This window comes from Microtus ochrogaster, linkage group LG2 (assembly GCF_000317375.1).
Source record: "Microtus ochrogaster isolate Prairie Vole_2 linkage group LG2, MicOch1.0, whole genome shotgun sequence".
In the NCBI taxonomy this organism is placed as follows: domain Eukaryota; kingdom Metazoa; phylum Chordata; class Mammalia; order Rodentia; family Cricetidae; genus Microtus; species Microtus ochrogaster.
Window position 1 is genome coordinate 28,654,810 of NC_022028.1, and position 22,696 is coordinate 28,677,505.

Below are 22,696 nucleotides of genomic sequence, written 5' to 3' on the forward strand. Positions count from 1 at the left end.
GATAGTTTACCCATACTTGGTAGGTGGTAGTTTGTTAAGAGCTGGTTGTATTGTTGTATCTCAAAAGCATGTCAATGAGGGTTTTTTGGTTTTTGTTTTGTTCCAAATAAATTGCTGACAACGTATGTTTATGAAACGCAAAGCAGGGTTCCTCTGCAGTCTGCTGTCTGTGCCCACCATTCAGCTTATCTTCCTTGTAGAAAATAATACATTTGTGTCTGAAATAATAAGTCTTCCAAAATAAAATGTTTTTTAAAATTAAAATAAATGGCTATATAAAAGGAGTCCAACCAGCTTGCAATTTTATTTTATAATCTATTCCGTCTTGCTCTTAAAATGGGGGTCTATCTATGTAAAATTTTGCTCAGTGTTAATGTAAAAACTCTTGGAAACAAGTTGGAGAGTGATTCTGAATACTGTTATGTTCCACTATAAATTATCCACAGGCCATATTGGTTAATATACCATGGATTTCATAAGTCTTCAAGTGTGGGAAGCTTCCAAGTTCCTTGTTGAAAGCTTCATTTTTTTTTATCACTGCAAAAAAAACCCTGTCTGTCTCAGAGTGACAGTCTCATTTAATCCCTTCCCGAGAAGAAATTTGCCAAGCGTCCAGATCTGAATAATTAAAGTCTGTCTGTCAGTTATTCTATTTTTCAAATAAAAGCTGTATTTCACGGCACGAGTGGCTAGTTCATCCTTTAGCTCAATCCCGCAGGGCCTTCCCATTGATCAGCACAAGTGCCATCTCCCATTTCCTACTTTGTCCCATGGGATCTAAAAAACACCTGCACTCAAGGGGTCGAGCCCTCGTGAAGGCATTCGTTTTGAACGCAGCCCCCCAGCCGTTGACAGTGAACATGACACTGTTCAGTCGTACTGTTCCACTTGGTGGTGAAGATACCATGGTGACCAGTGTTTTGCACACCCTACTCCAGGTGTGTCCTCAGAGGCCATCAGTATTGTCCTCTGCTGCTTTTGTTTTAACAGTACAATGTTGAAAAAGAAAAAGACTTGAGGGTATACACAAAAACTGAGTTTACCTTCCAGAGCCCCGAAAGAGTCCTGGAAACCATAGATGAACCACAAATTTGAAGTGGCCATTCAGGCCAACCCATCAAAAAATCAAGAGTGAAGAGGAAGACTCCAGGCGGTTGATATACTATGGACTCAGAAGGATTTGGGGGCAAGACTGGAGAACCAGTGTGACACTGTCTCCACCACCACAGTTCTTTGGAAGCCATGCTGCCCATCCCTGTGACATAGTCTCTGTGTCATGATCTGATGAGCATACCCAGGGTCCTAAGTAGTGGATGTGTTTCAAGTAAATTGACTGTAATTCCAAGTTAATCAAATCACCCTCATACATCTCCAGGCATTTGAATGTTTGTTTCCCTAGGTGGACCAGTCAGTATTTTACAATGTCACAAGGCAGAAGACCATGAATGTTTCTGGAAAGAGTATGCTGGTTTCAAGAGTCACAAGGTTACCAGGGTACAGGTGGCAGAGTGATGGAGTCTGCTGAACCTGGTGGAAGGGGTCAATGAGCAGGACCGGGGACAACAAGTTCAAACCGTCCATATTCACTCGATAAATACACACCTGCCCACATGGTAATGCATCGTCAGAAGCTATGCCGTTCACTCATATGCAGAGGAAGGGAGCAGATCAGACAGTGAGCACAAGCTGGATGAGGTCAAGCTTCACTTCTACAGAAGGCATTACTGGGCCAGAGCAGAGCTGTGCTGACCTTCCCACAGCTTCCCATCAAGGAGCACCCAGGCATGCTAGAGGTCTTAGCATCACCATCTAGCCCTGACCCAGGCCCTGCATCCTCCTCTCTTCCTCCTCCTAACTTGTGCTGACCCAAAAATAAAAACTAAGCAGTCATAGCATGCAGCCTCCAGACACCAGCCAATGGCCTGCAGGGACAGGACAAAACCATCCATTATCTCTATCTATTCCCACTGTCCTGTCCCTCTCCTCTCTGACCTGCCTGTTTCACTTGACTTCTCCCATGCCCCCAAATCCAGGCTCATGTGTGATGTCTCTAAAATGAAACATCCATGCTTAGGTTTCCGTGCTTCAGCCCTCATTGTCCTCAATTCCTAGAGACCCAGGCTGCAACTTCAATCGACACTCAGTCCAGGGGATTCTGGATGCTTTGTGTCCTATCTAGAATGGAAATGTATGTGCCACTCAGGGCTGTTGATTTTACGGCAGTCAAAATGTGCTAGAACAGGTCTCTGTTTACAGCAAACACTCTCAGCTGGCAATACTACTGCAATTGGTAAATGGAGCCTGACAGTAAGCATCAGATTATCCATGCGTTGCCCTCCTCCCTTCCTTGCTAGCTTCTTTCCTGCCTACTCCTGGCCCTTGTACTCACTGAAGTTTTGCTAGTCTCATGCCCTATACTTGACCCTTGGCCTGGACCGGCTTCTGCAGAGCAGTCTTTCCTGACCTCCTCTCTGCCCGCCAATAAGAGTGGGTTAGTGTTTTGCCATCAAGTCTATCTTGCTTATCTCTACGTCTCTTTGCCTTTGTCCCATTCACAGGATGCTGGAATTGTCTGTTCATGGTCTGGTTCTCTCTAGAATTGTACAGAATTTGAAATCTTCTCTGTCACTTATTCATCTTTGTGTTTAGCACAGGATCTGCTTGAGAAACGGTGATCAGCAAACATCTAATGGCTTAGTGACTACATGATCTTGGCTTTTTAAACGTAAGGTTAAAGGACTTGCCAAATCCAAGACCTACTCCAGATATTACTGTGGGTTCTGCACCCAACATATCCCACCCCTACCTCCCATTTTCCCATCTACGAGACACTATTCAGTTGTTCAATAACACAGACCCTGGTCTTCCACATCAAGACTGCGATGTCTCCCCACAGTGGATTTTTATTTTGTCTAGTGGATTTCCACAGAACTGTCAGGAATGACCAGCAAATTATTGTCATTTGTTGTCTGGATGACAAGAAACTGTCTCATAACTGGAAGGAATATCTCATGTTTCCAAACAGCTCAAGCCACGCATTCAGAGTAAGGGTCTTTATAATCAGTATACCTCTTTAAACCCAAACAACAGTTCCATAGGACTTAGTCTAACAGAATGGGGCCTTGGGAGAAGGACTCAATGCCCACAAAACAAACACCTGGGGGAGCCAAAGGGTAGCCAAGTAGCAAACTGTCTTAACTGGGCCTACTCTGGAAAACCAGGGAAGAGCAAGACCTTAGCTGGAGAGCCTTCTGGGCAGAGCTAAGGTTGGGCTATGGCATATGACTGCCTTGGGCATGCTTTAAATTTTTCACCACGTCATCTTTGGGAAATTCATTAGATCTTCACTTAGCATTCCATTCCAGAGGGGGCAACCTGATGTTATCTGCAGCATGCTCCAATACCCCAAGGTACATGAAGAGATATAAAGTCTACAACATGAGACTGATTTTGCTCTCAGACTCACTAGTGACCATATTGGGTTTGCAATGGCAATGCCAGGTGAGCAGGGAGGAAAGAACCCAGCCCTTGGCATGTACAGGATTGGTCCAGCACACCAGCTTACAAAAGTGAACAGCTTTTTTGTTTCTACAAACTGAGCAACACTATGGTTCTAAGACTCAAAAATCCCAGGTATAAAATCTGAACCTAGACAAAACAAGACAAACCAACTAACCAGCCGAAGTAGCAAATAACCCCACAAATTCCTTAAGCCTGTTCCTCATTTCTGACTTTACAATTCTGATCCTGAAGTCATACAGTTGAAATTAAATTTGGGTACTAGAAACGAACAAATATGGTAACAGTGGTCTTTCATGTTCCCCAGAAATATGGCTCTCAAAGTGACTTTCACATCCTCTTCCACCTTTTGAGTAGAGTTTGAAAGGCTCCAGTCATGATCCTTTATGCATGAAAAAAAAGGTAAGATTTCTTTTTGGTATGCAAGAGCCGTTCGAACACTCTATATTTACGATGCAGAGGTGTTTAAAACTAAACAAAACCAGAAATAAGTTACCGCCTGCTTCAAAGCATAATACTTAAATTCCTCTTCTGCATTATTAATATTGGTCCTTGGAAATGAGAAAGAGCTGTGGTGTTATTTCACCCTGGGGACCTTTAAACCACTGTTCGTTCTTAATAAATTGCAGGCCACTCTGCTCTGGGTTTTGCTACAAGCTTATGTGACACATGGATAGTGTTATTATGAGCCTGATGTAATGTCAGCATGGAGACACGGGGACCGCACACCACAAGGCCATATTTGTTGTTCTGGGTTTTTAAGTTAAAAAAAATTTCCCATACAGTCTCATTCCCCAAAAAACAGATGAGCTGAGGGGGTTTCTGAGTGTGCCTTTCTGAGTTGGCTGCAGGACATCATCACTCTTTAAGGACACAGAACTAAAGGCTCTTTTTAGAAGAATAAGGGTAACAGTGCATTGCTTCTCCGTCATGAAGAAGCAATGCGTTCCTGAATGTCACTTCCATGCTAGTGCCTTAGGACCTGCCACATCTGCAGTGAGAACTTTTGTGTCCAGACTTGAGGCTGAGGCTATGTTTGAGCCACATTTGTTGTCTGTGCCCAGTAAAGAACCCACTAGGGGATAAACGCACACTTGTAAAATCAGTGATCTTAAGGGCCAAACTGCTTGCCCTTAAGGGGAGACAGCAATGCAATCAACTGGATTAGAGGGGTCCTAGAGAGCAGGATCTAAAATTGCCAGGGAGAGGAGAGCTGGGGGAGGGGCAAGGCAGATGGGTAGGTACTTTCTCTGGCAAAGAATGGTGGAGGAATGAATGCTATCCACCAAGAACTGATTTTCTGTTGGCGAGCCCATGTCTGTCTACCTATGGCAGGAACTACACCACTTTAAGGCTGGCGCCCATAAAAGCAACCTCCAGCATCCTTGACCTCCTCCTCCTCTCCCATATTCCCACCTGATGCCCTGGCCCCCTGTTGCCTTCTGCTCACATAGACCACAGTTTCTATGAGGGATGAAGTTTGTCCAGCATCTTGGGCACAGCCCCAGCCTGGAACTCGAAATGCAAAGAACCACAAGCCCCCGTGGGACCCACCGATTTCCTCCCCCAGGGAGGAGTTCAGGATGGCACCAGCGGACATGACAACTGCGCAGCTGCGCAGGCCGCCCGGGTGGAGCTGGCTCAGTGGCACCCCAGGTACCAGCGGCCTCCAGCCCAGCGCTGAGAAGGGTGGCTCCTTGCCGTCCAGCGTGCGCACGCGCACGCGCCTGCGCAGCTCACACAGCAGCTCCGGCCCTGTGCGCCTGGTTTCGCGCCGCCTGCGGAAGTGCACACCGTGCTTGTTGAAGGACATGTAGTAGCGCATGGCCTTCTGCAGGCGCGGGTTCAGCATCTTGGAGGACACGGTCCCCTTCCAGAGCCGGTACAGGAAGGCTCTGGACATGGAGGCTGACAGCATGTCGCCGTAGAAGGCCTCCTCGGGCACGCGGCTCCGTCTTGCACGGTGAAGCTTCTCTCGCTTGTGCTGGGCGGGTCCTGCCCGCCTCGATGGCTCCTCTGGGGAGGGCTGCCCCAGGGCGCCTTGTGTGTGGCGGTGCCACCCTGGCTGACCAGCAGCAAAAAAGTAGCCATCTTCCTCTTCTTCCCGGTAGAAAGCACTTTGCGACTTCCTCCCGACCTGGGATGAAAAAAACTCATCCCCATCGTCAAAGCCATCTTGGTCCCATTTCTGTGGGTCCACAGGCCCGCTGTGGAAGGGGCTGGCAGGGTGACTGCCCAGCAGCTCTTTGCTTGCCTCCAAATTCCTGAGCAAGGAGGGCTCCTGCAAAGCGCCCATGATGGCCCGCTGCTTGCCCTGCACGGGTAGGAGCCCATGGTTCTCCAGGAAGGAGAAGGAGCTGGGTACAGGCGCAGCAGGGTTACTGTTGGTAAAGTAGATGAAAATCGCCAAAAAGAGGAGCCCCCAGACAAATATTCCAAAGAGCATTCGTTGTCGCCATTGCTTCAAGTGCGGTTTCATTGCAGACCTCTGAGGCCAGCACTTCACCTTAGGTTTCTAACGCACGGCGAGGTGGGCAGAACCTGAAAAAGACAGGAGCCACAGTTAGCATGGGAAGCCTGCTCAGACGCTGCTGGGGCAGCATTTATGAAAAAGCAGCTGAAAGGGGCATCAGAAGACAGAATATCCAGCACTACAGAATTAACTTCTCTCCTACCTTCACACTTGACCATTGCAAGGTCACGCCATCTCAGCAGAGCCTTGGGAGAGAAAAATCTTTCCTACGGGGCTCTGGACGTGTCTGCCGTTCATGCCTGTGCACTCTTGTGGGGAACCTGTGGCTGAACCTTCCTTCTGCATCTAGTTAGGGGAAGCAAAGTTGAAGAGTGTAGTTTGCCTGCTCTTGTCTGCTAGCATCATCAACGTCTCATCTCAGATATTTTATAGGCTTCCACGGTAGGCATTTCTAAGTTCTTCATGATCTACCTGGAACATGCGAGAAGTCCACCAGTGGTGGTTCTAAATAAAGCAATGGGGTGACTGTGGCTGTAGGTAAACACCTTACAGGGCACCTTCTGACTTGAGTGCCCTCAAGAACTGCCCTGCTCTTCTGCAACCAAGACTGAACCAGCAGGGACACAAGGTTAACCTAGAGGAAATACCAGCGGTTGCCAGGCTGTGCCCCAGGCCCTGGATTATCTCCTTAGATATTTTCAGTTTTGAATAAGACAGAAAGAACTGTTATATCCATTTCCGAGAATTAGAAGTGGGGGCCTGGAGACACGACTCAGGGGTTAAGAGCACTGGCTGCTTTTCCAGAGGTCCTGAGTTCAAGGCAACCACAGGGTGGCCCACAACCATCTACAGTGGGTTCTGATGCTCTCTTCTGGCATGAAAACATACATACAGATAAAGTACTTATATACTTAAATTTTTGAAAAGTAGAAACAGGTCCAGAAATGTAAACTAACATGCCCAAAAACATGTTATAGAAAGCAATGTTGTGTACAAACCCATCTTGATTTTAGGGCTTGCTAAACTTTGAAACCATACCAAGGAAAGTTATATTTTCTAAATATAGCTTGTTGTCTACCTGTGGGAAAGGATCATTATTGCCCAAATTGCCACTCGCTGCTCTACTTTGGTGTTTTCTTGTGTATCAGAATGTGATGGCCATGACAATTACTGTCAAAACTTCTAAGTGCTTACTCCTTATGGGTTCACACATCTTACTAGGAAGTGATAATGGATAGTCTCCTACAGTGCAGTCTGGGGCCATGATTTGAGCACCATCTTCTATGTTACTTGACCAACCTGTCTATTCAGGACACAGTCCATCCCTGCTTCAAGTCATAATGTCAAACAAAAAGGTCTAGGAGCTTTTTCTAGTATTTTAAGGATCCAGTGGAAATCAGAACATTACGCTTAGCAATAGTTATTCTATTTCCATTAAAACTGTGGGCATTGAAATGTCATTCCATCACTTGCTACCTGGAGTTGGCGCTTACTCTATAAATTGGCGTTCATATCCAGAAGACTTCCCTTACTTTGGATGCCAGCTGCAGGTGGAGTCAACTGGCCACACCTCTGATGGTTCAGCTATCAGGCACGAAGTCTCCACAGTGCCCATTAGGTTTGATAACTTTCTAGAATGGCCAACAAACCCAAGCAAAATGGCATAGTTAATTATTTTAGTTTTATATACACAATGCCCACAAGGTGGTGGATACATGAAACACTCCTGGTATATCAAATCTTTACCAGTCAGAGAGCTCTGCTAATCCTCAGTACCAGCATTTTACAGAGGTTGTGTTATATGATTATGCCTGGATGAACTGTCAGCCTTGAGACTAAACTCAGTCCACAGCTTTCCTTTCTTTGCTAGAGGCTAACACCAAGTTCTCACCCAGAAATTTCACATTGTTAGCCTTTCTGAAGTCCCCACCCTAAAGCTTTGTAGGACCCGTGACTCACTTCATTAGTATAATGAGCTTAGTCCTAACACAGGATATTTGAAAATTTGAATTAGAGTTTCAGAAAGGATCCTGCGACAAAGAGGAGAGGAGTCCTCCAGCGTTCACCTCATCCCACGGCTGCAGGTGCGAATTTGAAAGCCTGCCTTCCTGCCTCTGACTGGGAATGGTTTCACCGCTCTGAGCAGCAGCATTTGGGTGGGTAACATGAGAAAGATAATAACATCATTGCAGTGTTAGTCCGTAAGAATGTTTTTATAACCTACAGATAAAGACGAGGTGTGTGCAGAGTTGGGGGTATAAAATAAGAAAATCAGCTTTGAGCTGTTGGAAAGGAGACAGAAACCTCTGGCCGCAGGGGCCATGGCCCCCATGCTACATGAATTCATGTTGCTTTATAGTTTAGTTGCTGCAGGAAGCTGCGGGGGAAGTCAAATACAAAGGTGAAGCTGCTGAATTAGACAGTATGATTCCCAAGATCACAGACTAGCTGCATCATAATAGAAAAATGCCGTTTTCCTTGAAAGAGACATGGGAAGCCTTTTCTGTCAAGGGAAATGATGGCTGGCATGGTAGGGAGGGAAAATAATGAGAAGATGTCTGGGGACACTTGGAAGAGAAGGTCCTGCCGGGTACCCAAGGCCCCGTGGCCATTTGTTCTTTCCTGCCCCATGTGCTAGGCAGGAGAAACTGAAGATCCTCAGAGCTGCACAAAATGAAAGAATCTCAAGGCAAGGAACAGCAATTCTCCATCAGGTGTGATGCACGTGCTTCCTGATACAGTAATTACAGAGAGGAGGAGGAGGTTAGCTGCCTCCACTCATGAGCAGGCTTCAACTTTCAGTAATCCAAAAACCTTCACTGCAACTTTGGTGGTGGCAAGCCTGCTGTTGTTAATTAAGAGACCACTCTCCAAAATGATTAAATCTCAAAGCAGCAGCAGATTCTCGGCTAGCAAAATACACAGAATTCCTTCTGCTTATTCTCGGTATCTGTCGGGTGCATGTTTCTAAGAGATCTAGGACATAAAGGCAAGAGGCATCAAGGTTAAAGCATACAACCCTCTTCCATGTGAAATGGATGCTTTTATTATGCAATAGAAAGCAGCCTTTCCCTATTACAGTACATCTGAAATATTATAATGACATCACTTAAGCAGAGTTACCTGTTACCCTTACTGCTATATGTCATCATTAGCTGGTGTGATATAAATGCCACCAGAGAAGGATAAGAGGCCCCATCAGGCAAATCATCTGCCCCCAGATGCCAGGGGAAAGTGCTCCCTAATCAGACCTTCATGTGTATATTGTCAACCAGGGTTAAGTGACTGGGGCTGTCAAGTTTCTGCCACTTTCCCCCTGAGAACAGCTGTGGCAAGATTATCAGCATCCTGGACCAGCGTGGCTTCCTCTCCCTTCCACAGACACTCCCAGTTATTACGTAGCAGCAGGAAGGATTTGGTTCCTAGAGGACCTTCTCTGTTATTGGCTCTACCTCTGTCCTATTCCCATCCTTTCTTCTACTTCAGTTTTTTGTCTAGACAAACCTCTAGATAAATTCTGTATTTTTTCATAGGGAACCTATCCATCCCTGAAATTATTCTAATTTTCTTGCTTATCTAGAAAGGTTTGTGGGTTTCCTCAGCTTAGACATGGATTCCCCCACCCAACCAAAGAGCCCAGTTGTCTTAGGGATGATCATAATTATACAGAGGAATGTTGAAATTCTCCTTCAAAGTGTTCTGAAAGAAATTATAGTTTCTCAAAGGCACAATTTATCACACGTTGTCAGATGAAATTATGAAATGTAAACACTTCTTCAAATGGTACAGTATGGCATGATGGTAACCAGCTAAGTTCCTATTTTGCACAAGAGCAAAAAGTTTAATCCTAGGCCTCTTTAAGGATGTCGTTCTACAGCCCTGAGGTTGACAAGGTTTGTCATCAGTTTTGGGGGTTCAAGTTTCTTGTTGATGGTGGTGGTATTTAATATGCTTTGGTATGTTTGCTGTGACCCCAATGGCCAGATTTTCTGTGAGTCTCAGAACCACTTGCATTTTTTATGTGTACAAAGGAGTTGTGGGCACCAATTTCAAATCTAAGTATTTATCTAACATTGAAATAATAAAGATTTAACTTGTGAGCTATGGAGAGACACCTGCATTTTAATGATCATCACAATGTTTTTCCTTAAAATTAGCTCTTGTGACATCTGAGAAGATGTCACACACGAGAGGAAGGAACAGTTCTCTGGCGGGAGATCTATCACCTCCTAACCTCAAGGGCCTCTTTATAAATGCCCCTTTTCTTTTCTTCACTTTGTAAACATAAGAAAGTCTCTACGTATGGAAGGCTAAGACTCTCAGACCAATTTTAGGCCAATGTTCAGAAGAAAAGAAGGGAAAGTCAGGGGAGCTTTTTGGTGATGGGACACTAGCCCCTTTCTAAGGAGAACATCAAATCTTTGTCTTTGGAAGGGCAGTCTTCCATGATAGAGTGATAGGTCTCTTTCCTGCGACAGGGTTTGTGTCCAGATGGATGTGGAAATACAGGCCTCTTATGTCAGGAAGGGGGAAAGGATGACAGGCTAAATGGACCACCTTGGCAAAGGTGTGAGTTGGCTTGCTTCTTTCCTTCCTCCTCCCTCTTTCCCTCCTTTATTTTTGTTCCTCCCTTTTTATTTTCAACACATCCCAACCACCTTTTCCCCTCCATTCACTCCTCCAGATCCACCCTACACCTAGATCCATTCCTCTTTTCCCTTCAGAAAAGAGCAGGCTTCCTAAGGTATCAGTTGAACTAGGCAGAAACCGTTATATAAAGGCTGGGTGAGACAACCCAGCAGGAGGAAAGGGGTCTTAAGAGAAGGCAAAAGAGTCAGAGACGCATCCACTTCCACTCTTAGGAATTCCACACAACAAAATCCACCAATCTAACAACCATATATGTCAAGGACTTGAGGCAGACCCACGCAGGCTCCATAATTGCTGCTTTAGTCTCTGAGCCCTGCTTAGCTGATTCTGTAGACCACATTCTCTTGGTGCCCTAGACCCCTCTGGCTCCTACCATTCTTCCTTTCCCCTCTTCCTCAGGGTTCTCTAAGCTCCAAGGGGAGGGTCTCAATGGAGAGCTCCAATTTGGGCTCTCTCTGTGCCTAGTATTTGGCTGTGGTTCTCTGCATCAGCTGCCAGAGAAAACATCCCTGATGGCGATTGGGCTAGGCAGTGATGTATGAAGGTGCCAAGGCAATGGTTAATGATCAGATACGGGGACAAGCTACAGTGGAGATGACTGCAAGCCTCCTATAGGTGGCAGCAACATCTTACTCAGTTTTTAACACTCAGAGAAGAAGTGGGAGGCTTCTTCTTCACCTTCTTTTTCAAATAAATGATTGGGAATAGTAAAATATAGCAAATGGAGGAAATTCTTTGCCTTGTAATTGCTACCCAGAGGTTCCTAGCTGTTTAAGAGGATGGTTGTGTCAGTGTGTGCTTCTCAGCCTGTGAAGAGGGTCCAGGAAAACTTATGGTTACCAGGAAAACATATGGTTAAGATGTTATATGGTTAGGTATTTTGCATATCTAGGCTGTTATTTGGTTATATCATTGAATGGTTAGGCTAGTCTCTGTCTATAAGGTCATTCCATTAAGCTATTGAATGGCTAGGCTATAGTACTTAGTAGGTTGCTATATGGTTAGGCTGTTGAATGTTGTTAAATGGTTAGGTCTTTTGTATGTCTAGGCTACTCTATGGTAATATCATTGAATGATTAGGCTGTTCTTTGTCTATAAGATCATACCATGAAGCTATTGAATTGCTAGGCCATAGTATGTAGTAGGTTGCTTATGGTTAGGTTGTTAAATGGTTGGACTGTGGTACATGCCTTATAAAATAAATGAATAAAGTGACATGCTCAGCACAGAGTCTGGTCCACACTGGGAGCCCTGATGTGGAATTCCCTTCTGTATGCTGTGAATATCATTGGTTAATAAAAGAACTGCTTTGGGCCTAAAGCAGAGCTGTAGGGGAACAGAGCTAGGTGGGGAAAACTAAACTGAATGCTGGGAGAAAGGAGACAGAGTCAAGGAAAAGCCATGGAGCTGCCGGCAGAAACAGACGTGCTAAAACCTTGCTGGTAGGTCATGACCTCGTGGCAATACGCAGATGAATGGAGATGGGTAAAATTAATATGTAAGAGTTAGCCAATAAGAAGCTAGAGCTAATGGGCCAAACAGTGATTTAAATAATATAGTTTCTGTGTGGTTATTTAGGGGCTGAGCAGCCAGGAACTAACAAGGGGCCTCCCTCTAACAGAGCTCAGTTCCTATTTTTTAAATGTAGATTCCTTAGTTTGTACAAACAGAAAGAGTGGCCTAAGAAGTTTGGTATCTATTGTTTTGGACACTGGGTCCCTTGTGTTCACTTGAGCGTTTACCATTAGGCATCACCCCTCTCCTTAAGTGACCTAAGTTGAGGTAGCACTAGTTATACAAGCACGACTACCTTACTACAACTAATAGGTCCAGAATAAATCCTCCCTAAATAAAGCCCTATCCCTGCTGCTTCAGTCATGAATGTAAACCTGCCCAGCAAGGACTGATAAGTATCTGCTAATGGATTCACTGTGCTAATCAGCTTCTTATAGTTCATTCTGCTATCATTCAATACATATTCATTAGGCTGAAGGTAAGAGTGGGTATGTGTCACATGGTGCTTTGTCCTTGAACAACCTACTTCATAGTAAAAGCAGGAACGGGAAGAATTCTGCAGAGTCAAAGACCCACGTCCCTTAAGGCCGGAAAATGAGGCCCCTTTGAAGAACCAAAGAAGAAAGGGGGCTTCAGGGAACTTGGAGCAGATTTCAGAGGCTCCACGTGACATTTGCTTCTCCCTCTGAAAGAGAGTTTGTGGGTAAAGACCTACATGAAGAGTAAAAATAGAAGACAAACTAAACATATTAGTGCTGTTTCCATGAGTAAATATCAGATATGACCCGGAGGATGTCAGAGGCTGGTAAAGCAGACACACAGAGTGGCCATTTATGTAACAGGGTAAAACACATCATAGATATCCATTGACTAAACACCTCTAAGGGGAGCAAAGAGACTTTAATAAGTAAGAGGGGGAGTAGGGTGTGTGCACCATGCAAAAACATTTAAAGACCCGGATTAGAAAATATTACCATCATTAAATTTGAATCCATAAGCTTCTTTATTAGTGTCTGCTTTCTCACACGTAAAGTATATAATAATCTTAAATAATAGCAACAACCATAATAATTGTAAAAAACAAGACAGAAATACCACCAATTGCTATTACTTTCTTGTATCTATTTCTAAAGCCCTTTAGGTAAGACTTCCTGCTAAGAGAGTAATATGAAACAGAAAATGTGTATTTTACACTGGATTCCAGATTTAGTCAGAACTTCAATGAGACAATGTTATCAGTTGAAAAGAGACAGACTTTAATAGACTGGTTTATAAACGTGAAGAAGGGACACTGAGATGGCTCGGTGGGTAAAGGATATGCTTCTGAGCTTGCTGACCTAATTGAACCCAGGGACCAAGATGGTGGAAGGAGATAACTGAACCCTTCAGACTTTTATCTGACACACACACACACACACACACACACACACACACACACACACACACACACACACGTATATCCTGATTTAAACACATGAAAAATTTAATTTTTTTTTTTAGGGAAATGAAGAGCAGAGGGCTCACCGTGGAACAGGCTTTAATTCTACAGCTCTTACCCCCACATGAACTTGGGTGAGTTTCTGCACTTTAAACTTCATCTTTGTATAGAAAGTGAAGAGAATCCGAGCCCCAGAGTTATATATATATATATATTACTTTCACCATCTCTTTTTGAATCTTTAGATAATAATTATATATACTTGCGGGGTACAGTATGATATTTCAGCACAGTGTGTATACATCAGAGTATGGTAATTCCCATTCTTATCCCTTTTATCATTTCTTTCCTTGGAATGTTTAGCTCCCTTCTTCTAGTTTGTTCTTCACAAAGTGAATAGGAAGTTATTGTTGAACACAGTTACTCCACCGTGGTAACACACCAGTGCACTCAGTCCTATTGCTCTTGAATTTTCTTAATGCATAAATCCCAATGCAAAATCCCAAGAAACACAATAAAGTCACACAACACAACTCCTCCCTTAACCAATTTCAGAAAACATTTAAAAGGATTTGATGTTTAAGGAGATACTGTTAGTTGTTTGATGATTGCTACATTTCCACAGTGGCTCTACCCTTTGAAAAAAATTTAAGACATTATTATTTTACTCTCACAGGAGTTTTGGGTGTTAACCTTGTACCCTGAACACCTGTCTAGAATAGGAAATGAAAATTGAATCCTATTTCTGGTCCATCTTGAACACTGTGAATATATGCATCAAAAGAATAGGTGTGTCTTCAATTAAAATAAATAAATAAATAGCCCCAGATGCATAAGTCCAAATACAAACCACAGAAATATGATAAACTAACTCAATACAATACCTCTCCAAATTAACAATTTAATCTGAGTGAATAAAATGAAACCCCAGACAAAGGACACAAAAAATTTATTATAGATATGTTCAAAGAAATCCTAACAGAACAAAAATAAATTCCAGAATGAATTCCAACACAAACATGGGAAATAAGGAATTCAATACAGGACAGGAAAGTAAAATTCAATAAAGAGATACAAAGAATGAAAAAAAAACCAACTTGAAATACTGGAAATGAAAACTTCAATATGTCAAATAAAAAATGTCCCTGAAAAATAGAATAATTCAGAGGGTGTTCAAAATATCAAGCCTTAAAAACAGAAAAGTAATTGGAACATTTAACCAATGATAAATGTAAAGTAATTAAAATATATTAAAAGAACATTGAAGATCCATGGGATATGATGGAAAGACCATATCTATGCATCATGCACAAAGAATAAGGAGCGGGACTTCATGGCAAAGGCAGGGAAAATATTTTCAAAAAACTCGGAGCAGAAAATTGCCAAAGTATATGGAAAGATACCCACCCAAGTAAGGAGGCATTTAGAAGAATAAACAGATAAGACCATAAAAAAGTATAGTTAAAACATTAATATTTAGAGCAAAGAAAATATATTTAAATCTACAAGAGAGACACAAGTGGCATATAAAGGCAACCACATCAGAATAACAGCTGGTTTCTCTAAAGAAACTTTAAAATCCAGGAGGACTTAAGTATATTATACCTAGTAAAATTATCCATCATAATTGAAGAAGAAAAAAATCTTCCCACAATAAGAATAGGCTAAAAGAATTAATGACAGTCAAGCCATCTCTATAGAAGACACTGCCAAGATTCCTTCAGACTGAAGAGGAAGATGAACACATCAATGAAGCTACAGGAAGGATGAAACCATGCTGGAGCAATAGTGAAGCACATGAGGGATAGTAAAATAGCAAAGATTACAAATAAAAAGTTGCAGAAATTGTATAGTGACTTTAATACCATAATCTGAGTAATTGATAAGTCATTCTGAGGAAAAAATAAATGAGAAACATTTAAGTTAAATGCCAACAAATGGATCTAACAGACATCCACAGTCTGTTAGATACACACAAACAGTACAGAACACACATTCTTCCCAGAAGCCTTCAGAATTCTTCTGAAATTGCCCTTATAATATGACACAAAGCAAGCCTTAGCAAAGACAAGAAAGTTGTATTTTACCTGACCACAATGGAATGCTAGCTATCAACAGCAAGATAAACTACAGAGCATATACAAACTCAAGGAGATTAAGCAGCATACTGTTGAATAAAGAACAGACCATTGAATAAATCAAGAAAAATTAACTTCAAGAATGATATAAAGATGATAGCAACACTGGAGAAACCTATGTACTGTAGTGAGAGCAATCCTAAAATGAGAGCTCACTGCTCAAATACCTACACTAAAATCCAGCGAGGTCTCAAATAAATACAAAAATGATACACATTGGGTCTCAGAAAAACAAGTCAGATCTTAAGCAGTATACAGAAATAAATATAGTTTAGGGCAGAATTTATTGAAGCAAAATGCAAACAATTACAATTGCAGCAACAACAAAATACAAAGCATAAACATAGCTATTTTTTAAAAAGATAAGCAAATCCTTGGCCAAACTGAATGAAAGAACAAGAGATAAGACTAAAAGCAATTAGAGTTTCAAAGGGGCACACCACCACTAATACTAATTAAATCAATGCAACATACTTAAAAATATTTATGGGGTGTGTTGGAGAGATAGTGCAGCAGTTAATAGTGCTGACTGCTCTTTATGAGTCTATGTTCAATTCCAAGAACACATGATGGCTCACGGTCATTGAGTAACTCTAGTTCCAGGGGATCTGGTGCCTTCTTCTGGCCTTCAGTGGACACCAGCCACAAATGTGGTACAGACATACATGCAGGCAAAGCAGCCATATGCATAAATATAAAGGCTAAAATTTTTAAGCAAAACCACGTACCACAAAAATATTAAATTGGAAAGTCTGAAAGAAATGGATATACTCTAGACTCTTAAGATATACCATAATTAAGCCAAGATGAAATAAACAATTTAAATAAATTTATAATAAGCAACAGGATTAGAGCAATGATAAAACATCTCTCAACTAAAAGAAGCCCAAGCCCAGATGAATTCACTTTTGAATTCCAACAGAATTGTGGGAGGAAGTAACCTCACTCTATCTCAAGCCACTCAATGAAACATTTCTTTTAAAGAAAGACTGCTACAAAACTCTTTCTATGAAGCCAGTATTTCCATGATACTCAAAGCTGATAAAGATAAAACATACAACACATGAAGAGAATTAGGGGCTGGGAAAATAGGTCAATCAATAAAGTGCTTATGCTTGAGAGGACATGAATTAAGATGTTTGAACCTAAAGTAAAAAAAACTAGGCATTTTGGTGTGCTTTTGTAATCCCATCACTGGGGAGGTAGAGAAAGACAGCAAAACCTAGGACTGTTGAGAAGTCCTATTGTAAAGAGCAAAGTGGATGACTCCTGAGAAATACCATTCAAGGTTGTCCTACATACCCAAAAGTAGACATTGTAAATACACACACACATGCACAATAGACAAATCTTTCTCATGAACATAGATGCACAAACAATAAAATAGTTCACTAATTTAAGAACATGTGAGAAAGCTCATTTACCATGGCCAACCTGGCTTCACTGGAGAGATACAAGGATGGTTCAATACACATTGTAATTAGAGCTGTGAACTGTCAAAGCACCTGGCACACAGACTTCCACACACATCCCTAAGGGGTTATTTAGTTTTATGGTCATGCTTGCAGAAGATTATCTTGACTATGATCATTGATGCGGGAAGGCCCATTTTAACTGCAGAGAAGGCCATTCCCTGAGAGCGGAATCATGAAAGGTAGTGGAAACAGTGAGCTGATCATGGGCATTCATCATTTTGACATGTAATCTCATCATTGGGGAGACAGAGACAGGCAGCCTTCCTGTGGATGCAATGTGCCCAGGTGCTTCAACTTCCTGCTGCCCTCTTTTTCCATGACATAATGGACAGTAGCTCAAACTGGGAGCTGAAAGAAATCCTTTCTCTTTTAGGTTGTTTTATAAAGTTATTTTATCATTGCAACAAGGAAAGAAACTAAGCCATATGGAAATCAATAAATGTAATACATCAAACAAATGGGCTTAAGGGCAGAAATTATATGATCTTCTCAATACATCAAACTATTCTTTCAACAAAATCCAGCATCTCTTTATGACAGAAGAGCAAAGAGACCAGGGAGAAAAAGGATATGTCTTAACAAAGTGAAGATTTTATTTGAAAAATGTACAGCCAAAATTACACAAAGTGAGGAAAAACCCAAAGCATTTCTACTACAATCAGGAACAAGGCAATAGTCACTCAATGCCTATTTCAATATAGTTAGAGCTCAAGCAACAAGACTAGAGGGGTATGAAAGGGATACCAATAAAGCAAAAAGAAGTCAAGGCCCCTTAATTGTGGGTGATACAATTCCCTATACAAGATACTATGAAGACTTATCCAGACTCTTACAGCTGATAGACACTTTCATCAAAGTAACAGGCTACAAAATGAGCATGTAAAGTCAGCAACCTCCCTACACACCCAAGTTCAACATACTGAGAATGACATTGAGGAGCAATCATATTCGCAACAGATTCCAGAAAGGGACTTGGGATAAACCTCACCAACAAAGTTATGAGCTCTACGATGAAAACCCAGATAAAGAAAGAAATCGAGACAGATACTAGAAAATGAAAGGGCCTCCTGTGTGGATTGGAAGAATCAATATTGTGAAAATGACTATTTTACCAGAAACAATCTAAAGACTCAGTGAACTTCCCAGCAACCCCCTACGTTATTCTTTACGGAAAGAGAAGTATCCCTGGTTCTTACACAAACACCAAGAATATAAAATTGACGGCTCTGCTATGTAGCAGCACTATCTTGACTTCCAACCTCCAGGGACAATGGAGCCTTTTCCTGGTGCTCCAGTTTTTCCTTCCTCCACCATCAGTTCTTCCTGAATAAAGGGTGTCCTCAGTCCATTGAGAACCCATGATCCTGGTGTGAGACTCTGTCAAAGGCTGTGTAGCCCAAACTGTTGTTCATATGGGCTGGTCAAGATATGCAGGAAAAAAGGCTGCATGACACAGCTTATCAGAGAAAGGGTGAGGTCTGTGTCACAGTGCTGCTAAACAGCCAAAAGAAAAAGATGTATTGGGGAAAAAGATTTAAATTAGGACAATTCTACCAATTTATCCAGTTTTTATTATATGAGTCACTGTCGAAACGTAGATTTGGTGAGTATGTCACAGTGATCCTAGTCAATTTTTTTGTCTCACAAAGTATGTTTAAAGGTAAACATGATTCTTGTATGTGTTTAAGAAAGTCCCAGTGGAAATCACGGCCAGGTGAAAATGTCAGTAGAGACGGTTGTTTTTTGTGTGCTTCCTTACAAAGGGTGTGGTGAGGTAGGATTAGCACTACTGAAATTTGGTTTGGGGGATGGGACTGGAGAGTTGGCTCAGTGGTTAAGAGCACTGACTGCTCTTTCAGAGGACCCAGATTCAACTCCCAGCACCTACATGGCAGCTCACAATTGTCTGTAACTTAGCTCCAGGATAACCAACACCCTCACATAGACATAAATGCAGGCAAAGCACTAATGCACATAGAAAAAATAAATTATTTTTTTAAAAAACCTATTAGAAGAATTGTCAAGTTGTGAAGGCGCTAACACCTTTTCCCTAATAAGACTCTAGCCATAAAAGTCATGGGATAAGTCAGCCACATCTTTTCAGGTAGAGAACACAGGAACATTGATTTTTACATTCTAGAACATATGGCCAAATATTTTGGAATGAAATATAAAGTAAAGTTGAGTATTTAGTATGTAAAGTTGGACTTTCAAAACATTTCACAGTAAGTTTTAACTTTCGAACTCTGAAGTTGTTCTGTCCTTTACAGAAACCTTGATGACATTGGCTTAAGAGGCCTCTGGATAAGAGTCAGCACTACTGTGGATGGAGAAGCCCTTGGTGGTGGGCCAGGTCTTTCCTTTCCTGCACTCTGGTCCAGTTTGCCCCAGGTATTTGTGTGTAAGTGTGAAAGTGTACATATGAGCCCAGATGTCCATTACACACCCACCTACTGCTTTTTTCATTTCCTCCTTTTCAGACATCCAAGCACTTATTTTACAATGCTGAAAAGATAAATACAACTGGCTCTTTATAGCCAGGGCTTTAGGATTTATAACAAAAAAAGTCAACTGCAGATCGAAAATAATTTAGGAAAATAATTGTGTTGGTACCGAGCACATACAAGCCCCCCCCCCCTTTTTCTTCTTGTCATTTCCCCCTAATCAATAGAGTACAACAAGTATTTATCTGGAACCTATATTGTATTTGGTACTATAAATCATTCAAAGATAATTAAAGTAGATAAGAGTGCATACAGATATACTTTGCAGATGCTACACCATTTTCTGTAAGGGACTTGAGCACCTGCAGGTGTTGGCAATCATTGAGGTTCTATAACCCTCACCCATAAACTACTTCTTGAACATGCTCTACTCATGTTACCACGTGGTGTTTGCATAGCCCCTTTCCTCTGCCTAACCGATTCTTCTCCAGATTGCTCTAGCTTCCTTTTGGTTTTACTGAAGTGGAAATGCTTTCCTAATTTTCCTGTGTCCTTTCTGCCCAGGTTAAGTGGCTTTGTTTCGATGTTTGACATTGACCAGAAACTTATGTGTGTCGCTGGCCTTTCTAGTGGGCTGTAGACTCTCTTGTGAAGCACACATCCTCAGTGCCTACAACAGTCTGTCCAAGGAAGGAGGTTGAAAAGGCAAGAGGTTTTAGGTGAGATTTGGAGACATAATAATTCTAAGTGAGTATCCTAGGAAGGCCTGAGGGAGATTGAACTATTTAACCTGGGAAGGAATGGGTCACGAGGAGTGAAGATTCTCGAATGCATTTCAAGTGGAAGAACCTCAACAATGAAAAGCTAAAGCAGCTAAGAGCCTGGCCAATGTGCACTATAATTTGGGCAAGTTCTAGCTTTTTTAACATGCCATTTAGAAGAATCCAGCCACCTCTTACCAATCCCATAAACACAGTGAATTGGCTTTGCTGACTTCTGTGATGAATACCGCCAGCTTTTGGTAATGTCAAGGCTGCTATGCCACTTGAGAGCATACCGAACACAGCAGACTGCAGGGTCCCTCCTGAAGCTCGGTAAAGACTCTTCCCCACAAATGATGTTGTTAAAACTCCTTTGAAACAATGTAGCGCTGACTTCTAGAAGTCTAACTTATGACATGTAGAACTAGAAAAGAAGAGAAAGTAATAAGACTGCCACAACTTAAACAGAAATTGCCCACCGGCCCCTTGACATGAAAGCCCATCTATAGATACATGATTAGGTATCTAAAATTCAAAATGCTCCAAGAGTTGAACCTTTGAGGGCCAACACTGGGCCACAAATAGAAAACTCCATTTTTGACTCCTGTGTGTGGCTTTACACAAAATGAAAGCACACTTAAAAGCTGAAGTGAAATTGCCTTCATTCTGTCTAGACGGTGCACACATGACACAAAATAATTCCATGGTTAAACATGGGTCCCTTCCCCAAGACACCTCATTCCTCACATTTTAAAAAATTTCAAATCAAAGTCATCTGAAATCTGAAACATGACTTGGCCCAATCACTTCAGACAAATGAAAGAGAATAGTCTTATCTTCGACGGTCCCAGAATTAGTGAAGATAAGCAGCAATGATGTCTTTATGACATCTGAGTCACATGAAAGCCTTCCGTAAATGAGGGAAAGAGCTGATGTCGATATGTCATGCTCTTGGGTAAGTATATAAATGACATGCAATTATTGTATCTGAAACTAATATCCATGTCGAGTAAACTACATTTTTTTTGCAGCAGAAATTATTTTTTCACTCAACAAATATCCCTTGTAAGTCACTTATATTCAGATATAAAACTGCTAGAGATCATTCTGTATGTGACACACAGCTTAAATGAAGTACTAAAGCCACTGCTGTGCACCCTTAAAGCAGCCCCATTTTTTTACATGTTGCCTTTCATCCCAGTTTGTCTTTGCTCATTTTATTTTGGCTCTTGGCACTATTTGAATAAAAGCTTTTTTTTTCCTTTCCTCTACAAATGTTTCGGCAACTATTTTACACCAATTTAACACAGCCTTAACCACACTAAAAATACACACTCCCTAGATTGCTTTTTGAAAAAGGAAAAATGTTTATGATGTCTATCAAAGAAACAGTGAATTCATCAGTCAAATTTCACTTAAGATGTCAGATGAGGTGGATAAAAATCTGTATCTACAACTCATTTCTGAACAATGTAAGGTTACTGCTTTCCTTCCAAAGGAAAAAAAAATATACTCCCCAAAATGTTCTGATTCTTTCAGAATGTAATGCTCAAATTACGTCATGTATGGCTACTGTGGGTTTTTACTATATCGAGTACTTGCCAGCTTGGTTGACTCTCTTGTCAGAATAAAAGTTTGAGTCCCACTTCTTCAATGAGGTAAAGTATCAGATCTAAAGTAGAATCAACGGAGAAACACGGTGAGATGAACGGAAGCTGCTTCCTAACCCAGGAACAAATCTGAAGCAGGATGTGGAGCAGGAACCCCCAGACACAGACAGCCATGCAAACAAGCAATGTGACCAAGTATTGAGCCAACCAAATCACTGAGCTATTTAAATCCAAAGAATTTGACAGGCAAAATCCATTGCCAATGTCGCAGGCCCCAAATAAATGAACACAAGGGCAGAACCACGAGTCTGTGACTTACATGCAAATATTTTGTCCTAGACCAAAGAACATGCTATCAGTGGGGTTATAGTCTTTGGAGCATACCTTACAAAAACTTCAACGTTTCCTTCTAAAAGAAGTAGACAAATGGATCGAGTTACACAGGGTCACTCAGCTAGCTGGATGAAGACAGGATGAAAGCACAGGTACTAGAACTCTTAGTTGTGTGAATGAGCTCATCATCCAATGGTAGTGATTGATGGGATCCTGGATGCTGGTCCAGGGCACACTCATATGTCACTTATTGGCAAAGAGATGCTCTAAGGAATGTGTCACTAGTTATATTCAGGACGGTGCAGCAACATTAGTGTGTACTTTACACAAACTCAAAGGG

At 41.9% G+C, this 22,696-nt stretch overlaps 1 protein-coding gene across 4 annotated transcripts in view; it reads right to left on the minus strand.

Annotated features, from left to right (window-relative positions):
• The window catches only part of St6gal2 (ST6 beta-galactoside alpha-2,6-sialyltransferase 2), a 65,572-nt gene that overhangs the window by 25,833 nt on the left and 17,043 nt on the right, over window positions 1–22,696 (minus strand). For all 4 annotated transcript variants that reach the window (XM_026785665.1, XM_026785666.1, XM_005360007.3 and 1 more), the window contains exon 2: window positions 5,074–6,060. In XM_026785665.1, coding sequence (XP_026641466.1) covers window positions 5,074–5,998 — 925 coding nt within the window. In that variant the 5' untranslated portion in view covers window positions 5,999–6,060. The remainder of the gene's footprint in view (window positions 1–5,073; window positions 6,061–22,696) is intronic.